This window comes from Phocoena phocoena, chromosome 19 (genome assembly GCF_963924675.1).
Source record: "Phocoena phocoena chromosome 19, mPhoPho1.1, whole genome shotgun sequence".
Lineage (NCBI taxonomy): Eukaryota > Metazoa > Chordata > Mammalia > Artiodactyla > Phocoenidae > Phocoena > Phocoena phocoena.
The window spans coordinates 17,305,643-17,312,230 of NC_089237.1; the positions used below are offsets into that span (position 1 = coordinate 17,305,643).

The following is a 6,588-nucleotide window of genomic DNA, read 5'->3' on the forward strand; positions in this document are numbered from 1 at the left end:
AAAAGAACCAATAATAATCCCAATGGTACCTTACTTTTGGATAGCCTATTTTCATGCTGTCTCCTTTAATCCTTAACAGCAGTTATGTGAAGTAGGCACGGCCCCATTTTGCTGATGAAGAATTAGGCTCAGAGAGTTTAATAAGAGATGTGTCCAGGGTTGTACTGCTAGTATTTGTCAAAGGTATAACTAGGAGCCTGGTTTTTGACTACTAGTCTGGTCTAATTTTATAATGTTTCCTCTCTTTAGATACCTAGTCCATTTTTCAGAACTAAACCAATCTGGAGCTCCTTGGCTTGTTCCCCTGCAAACTGAAATCTAAAGGGCTCTGTCTCTTGAGGGTCACTTTAGGTTATAGGCTGGCCCAAGAAAAGTTTTCCTTACTCAGAGGAGGATTGAGCAGTCCAGCCAGCTGTCTCCAAAATTTGGGAAGTGCTTTGCCCTGGCTGGATATCCAGGCCCCAGTATAAGAAAGAGAACTGAAATTGGTAATGTGTAAGCATGATCTTTGGAGCAGCTCATTTACAATGTTTAGCAGAAAAAGCCTTTGGTGAAAGGCTAGAGTGGACTTGAGGATCATTTGTCATGATCCTGTTAGTATAGGTAGTTCAGAGTCTTTTCTCTCTGTCCTTAGAGCAATATGTTAGGTGTTTCAATGTAGAGAGTGGTGATAGAAAACTGAAATTTTGCACAAATCTCATCATTCTAAGAACATAAATGCAATAAATGCAGTAAAATGTCGGTGCCTTTGAAAGCAAAATTCAGACAGAAAGTTGCATATCTCAAGGTAAATCAAAGTAATTTATGACAGTTACTTAAAGCTAAATATATATATTTTTAAGACTGGATTGAATGTCTCCTAAAACTTACACTTTTTTCCTGATGATAAATGCACTAAGAGTCTTTCTAAGACTAATAGTCGGGGAAACAAGATGGTTATATTTAAATCCATCTCGTTAAGTTAGAAGAGTTTCTGAAATCAGAGGTCATCACTGCTGCATCCTGTACAGTTCAGTCAAAATGAGGCTTGTGCTGTGCACTGTAAAGGCAGAGGGCAGCGTGGCTGCTTCTGGGGCTGCTGCACGATGTCAAGGCAGAAGGAAAACTAAAAGCACAAAAACTATTTCAAAATAGACTTTTAATGTAACTTTTAGGCCAAAGGAAAAGCTGATCACACATCGTCTCCAGTGGACCATCTGCCAGAATAGGGCCAGCTCAGTCCAGCTTTGAAGGCCCTGAGTCAGGCTTAACTGCCATAATTTCCCTTGATTCATGGATTTGTGTTGCTTCTCATGCATCATAAGGTGCATTTCACTCTTGACACACCCACCACCTCCACTACTTCATTTAGCTGCAAAAGCAAGCTTCCCAGTGGGAGGTTTTTTCCCAGGGGTTCTTAACCTTCAGGGAGTTTGATGATAACTTCACGTTCTCTCGAACCCTCTCCCCAGAAAAATGTACACATAATACAAGTCTACATAAAACTGCATGGGGTTCATGGAGCCCAAGGCCCCCTATGGTTTCTAAGGCCCCATGTGAAGGAACCCCTGTGCTAGTGATTTGAACAATGCAGTTGCTCTAGGGAAACACTGACACAGGGCAGGTAAAGATGGGCTGGGTTAATCATGGTGACAGGAGGGAACAATCTTACAATTTCTTACTATTTTGATTTGGGGGCAGAAATTCTCAGGGCCTCCCTGCATTTTCAAGAGCAGAACTACTCAAGGACTAAGCAGCTATCAGTTGTTTAGGAGATTGAGAATAGCGGCTGTATAGGGAAGGTGCATGGTTCCCACTTGGCCCCTAAGAACTTAATTTAGCTCCTTAACCAGAAGCTTTACATTTGGTTTGCAGTGAGGGGGCATTTCTAATTTTAGTTTGACTCTTATGGAAAGGTGGACAGCTTCTATTCCTTTTTTTTTTTGTATAGGGAGCATCTAAGTATTGGACAATTAGGGTTAAGTCCTTGGAATGCCCCAAATGGCCATTTCCTCTATAAATATAATATTCTCTACCTCTGAATATTTTAACATAAAGAGCTGCCTCACAAGTTTATCCAAGCATTGCTTGCACTAAGAAAGCAAGAGGTTTACGAAGAGCCTTTTCCAGGCGTCCGAGAACTCCTTCCAGCCTTATTGGGAGGAGAGGGGAATTACTAAAACCACACTTGTAGGAATGAAATAAGGCTGTCAGTTGTCTAACCTGACAAACTGCCAAATTAGGCTCACGTTTTTGTTAATAGACTTTTGAATGGCTATTGAGAAGCAGAATTAAAATTTTAAGCTGCTGATTGTAGTTACTTTCTACTCCCCAAACACCCAACACTGGTTTATTTCTCCAGCATCAAGAAAGAAAACCAAGGCACTAGAAAACAAGCACACTTAAGTACTGAAGATAATTAAATCTTTATATTTTGCCGGAACTGTATATTGTCGCACACTAAAACCCATTCAAGGGAAAACTGGGCAAATTGAAAATTCTCCCATTAAACATTGTTTTTTGAAAATTCTCCCATTAAAGATTGTTTTTTGAATATGGACAAATTAGATGATTCCTTTACCCCCCCAAAAAATGCAATCACATAAATCAGTATTATTCTGAATTAGCTCTAGAAATCACACTGAAACTACATTACATTTACAAATATTAAATTTATTATAACTAGAATGAATTGAATGGTTCTCAGATTTGGCCACCTTATAGCTCCATTTAAGGAGGGGATTTTTAACAGAAAAATGCTTTATAACTTGGTCAAATTACACATTAAAAAAGAAAAACTCCTAAAAAGGAAAACAAGAAAAGCAACCCTTCAGTTTCACATAAGTAAAGAACAGGAGAAAGCACACAAGCTACATAGCTAAATTTACCAAACCAACCAAAGCCAGGGGGGTTTTCTGATTATGTGTCATAAAAAGGTCCACTGTCTTATATACACATGTATATAATGTTACATTCCGTCACTGTAAAAAGTCCCCTTTGCCCCCCTCCCCCCCCAAAAGTTTCAGTCTAGTCTCCAAACTTGGACAGCGGTGCTCGCTCCTGCTGCCGGTGCAGTTCGTTCTCCGTCAGCAGCTGGAGGTTCTCGGCGCGCAGCCGGTCTAGCTCCAGCTCCAGCTCCCGGACCCGCGCGTCGTCGCCGCCCAGCCGCTTGCTTTCCAGCCGCAGCCGGTTATTCTCGTCCTCCATGCGCGAGAGGCACTTCTCCAGCTCCAGGTACTCTTTGATGAGTTCCTGCTTGCTCATGTTCTGCAGGCTCTCCGCGTGGTACCGCTCGTAGGTCTCCGAGAAGTCCCGCTGCAGAAACTCGCTGCCGTCTCCTCCCATCCCGTCGCTGCCCCCATCCTCCTCGCCCGCTTCTTCCATAAAGTCCTCATCGCTGGTGTCGTCAGATTTGGCAGCGGCCCGTTTGGGATAGAGGCCGGTTTTAAGATCCGGCTCCTCCTGGTCGTGATCATCCATGAGGAACTGCGTGGTGTTATAGGGAGCCACTGGCTGGCCCTTGGCGAACATCTCGGCTCGAATCCTCGAAGCTCGCAGGCTCTGTTTCTCATCGAACTTTTTCTTCTCCTCCCAGGTCAGCGTGTAGTACGGTTTCCAATGCCGCTTCTTCTTGGAGGGGCGTCTCCTGTGTTTTTTCTTGCCCAGCTGTCTCTGCTGCTGTCCCCACGCCTCCTCGCCCCCTGCGGTAGAAGCTCCCAACTTGTTGGCCTTCGGCCTCTGTTCCCCTCCCGCCGCCGGGTGGGGGGCACCGCCAGCGGACAAGTCGTCCCCATTCTGGCCCTTCTCACCCGCTTCCGGACAGCTGGATTCTGGGCAGACCTGGGTCTGCATGGGAGGCTGCTGGAGCTCCAGGCTCCCTTCCCCGCCCAGCCCCGGAGAGCCACCCGACTGGGGGGACGCTCTCGATTGCCACCTACTGTCCTCCTCGGGCACCCGCTCCTCCGCGCCTGGGGGGCGGTCAGAGTTCGGCTCTTCGTGGACAGCAGCAGCACCTGTACAGTTGCTAGTTTGAGGCTGGTGCTGATACTCTGACAAGAGTGGCTCGGCCATCGCTAATAGAATCCTCTTCTCGGAGTTTGAAGAATTTTGGCTGTAAGTCCTTAAGGAAAAAAGGGTTTTCTTTTCTTTCAAAAATGTCCAGCACAGTCCTCTTCGGTCTGTAATTCCTGCAGTGATGCCTTCAGCCAGTCCTTCTGTCAGCAAACTCCAGTTGCAATTTGGGGGCGCTCAAGTCAGTAAAGGGTTAAGGGCCCACAGCGCGGCCGGCTAGCGGGTCCAAGGGGGTGCAGCAGCAGGAACAGTAGGTGTTGTGCAGAGGGGGGTGGGCCTCAAGCCTCCCCGCAGAGCGCCCCCGCGATCAAGGAGTTGGTGGGCAAGGAGATTAGGTTAAATCCAACGGGCTAAACCCAGCCCCGAAGGGGTTAAAACTACCCGATGACGCTGACTCCGAGGGGCCGGATCCACAAAGGGTTAAATCCCCTGCCGCAGAGCCCACAAGGGGTTAAAGTCCCAGAGCCACCTCCTCCCACTTCCACGGGTGTCGCTCCAACCCGTGCTCCCACTTCCCTAGGCCCGGCCGGAGCCTCAGCCGAGGACAGACAAACTCATCTCCCCTTTGGCTCGATGCTCTGCTCAGCTCAGTTCTCCTCCGCCTCCTCCTCTTTTTCCTCCCTCCCTCCTCCCCCCTCCGACAGCTCCTCTTCCGCCTCCTCCCCCAACTTCCCCTCCCAACCTGCCTCTCCACCTGCCAACTTCCAACTGCTGCCTCCCAGCCCTCTGCGCCCCTTTTATATAGAAGACGGTCCGCCCCGCCCATGCGCATGCGTAACGGAGTCCCCATCGCAGGAAGCTGGGAGTCGTAGTTCCCATCTTTCAGGCCCGCCGTCCTCTCGCGCCGTGCGACGTAGCCAATCCCAGGGCGCGTCGGGGGCGTCTTCCAGGCCACCTCCTTCCATCGTTTATCCCTCGCTAGAGGAACGTGAGCGCCCATTGGTCAAGAGGCACATGTCTCGCCGAGGAAGGAAGGCCGATCGCAGAGAAGATGGGGCGGGTTCTGGACCATACCATTCTGCTTCAGGAATACGAGAAGATTCGATGGCCTATGAGGGCCCGCACAGAATATTTTTATGAAAAGGTGCGTCTTAAAGGCTACTATTGTATTCTGTCCTCAGCGGAAAGGTTCTGAAGGTCATAAACACTTGTTAGCTAAAGCAAGAATGGTTTACTCCTAAAAAGTAGTCCCTAAAGTGTAAACGAGGATTTAATTCTGTAAAGAGAGATATTGGCCCATGGCTAATAATTCTCGATTCTTAAAATTATAGGAATGTCTTTAAGGTGTGTGGTTAGTGACTGGGATTGACGTTTGCGGAAGGATATTGTGAACACATTTTTGTTTAAAAAAGCGCATGAAGAAGTAAACAAATGAAGAATAAAAAGTGCCGCCTTAAAGGGACAGTGTGACTGCGTTAGGGCAGCAACCTCGGACTAGGCCTCGGAAAATGAGAAAGCAGGTTCGAGTCCCGGTTGACGTCCGCCTTCGGACTGGTCTCGGGACCCTTGGCCGAAAGTGGCCGAGTCCCAGCCCCAGCGTAGTCCTTCTGGGCCACCGCCGCCTCAGGGGCCAGTGCAAAATGGTGGGCCGTGACCGAGGCTCTCGCCTGGGCCGGGAAGCACCGGGTGTGCGCCCTGGGCTTCCCCCGAGACCCGGCCTGTAAGGCCTCGCCCCCTCCTCCCCCTCCCCGGGCCTCAGCTTCTATCGAAGAAAATGGTCTTCTGGGGCCGTCTTGGTCTCTTCAGTTGGGAACCGACCAGGAAATTTTCCTAAGCCCGGATAGGAGAGTCGAGGGCTGCTGCTGAGCCTCTTTGTTGGGGGAGGGGTTCGAAGTTAATACTGAGTTGAAATAATCAAGCCTGGCTAGTCGAGAGAGAAGGGGGAATCATCCACAGAGGCTCTTCCTTGTCAGTGGGCGCTGGGCAATACCGGGAGGGAAGCAGAGCCAGAGGCTTCCGCAAGGAGGAAGCCTTGCCCAGAAATGGAGGCAGGGGGATTCTGGCCCAGAACTGTGGGACAGATTCATGGCGGAGTGGAGGGGGGCGGCGACATAGTCTCCTTGTGAAAATTCTCCAGATTCCAAGCTCCCGCCCAAAGGACAGGGGCCGGGAGTAGCCCAAACCCTCCGCCCAATTCACTTAGGCCTAAAATCACCCCGAAATCTCAGTTTCTCCCACTTGCCATACGCACAGTGACCCGTTCTATTCTTACTGTTCTTAGTATTTCTTCCTCAGCTGCCGTGTATTACATTGCAACCGCTTTCCACCGCACAACGTTCTTTTACACACACAACCATTTGCCCCACCACAACAGCCCAGTGAGTTAGGCAAGGTAGGGATTATTGTCTCCATTTTAGAGATAAGACATCTCAGAAATTGACTTGTCCAAGGTCACATGACAATTGAGTGGCAATTTCAGCTAAAGCGAAGGTCTTTGTGTGTGACCCCGTGCCATTTTTCTTTCACAAACACAGAATTCCTTTTTTTTCATAAGAACGCTAGATTTGGTTCCTTTTCATCTCCAACAGCTTCAGCCTA

General features: G+C 48.7%; 1 protein-coding gene across 1 annotated transcript; it reads right to left on the reverse strand.

The window, feature by feature from the left end:
* Positions 1-3,006: 3,006 nt before the first annotated feature.
* Positions 3,007-4,050, reverse strand: HEXIM1 (HEXIM P-TEFb complex subunit 1). The gene has a single exon (XM_065897460.1). It carries the CDS (start codon positions 4,048-4,050, stop codon positions 3,007-3,009), a length of 1,044 nt encoding a protein of 347 aa, XP_065753532.1.
* Between the last annotated feature and the right edge of the window lie 2,538 nt (positions 4,051-6,588).

Coding starts and splice junctions, on each gene's coding strand:
- HEXIM1 (XM_065897460.1), bottom strand. CDS start 4,050: ATGGCCGAGCCACTCTTGTCAGAGTATCAGCACCAGCCTCAAACTAGC.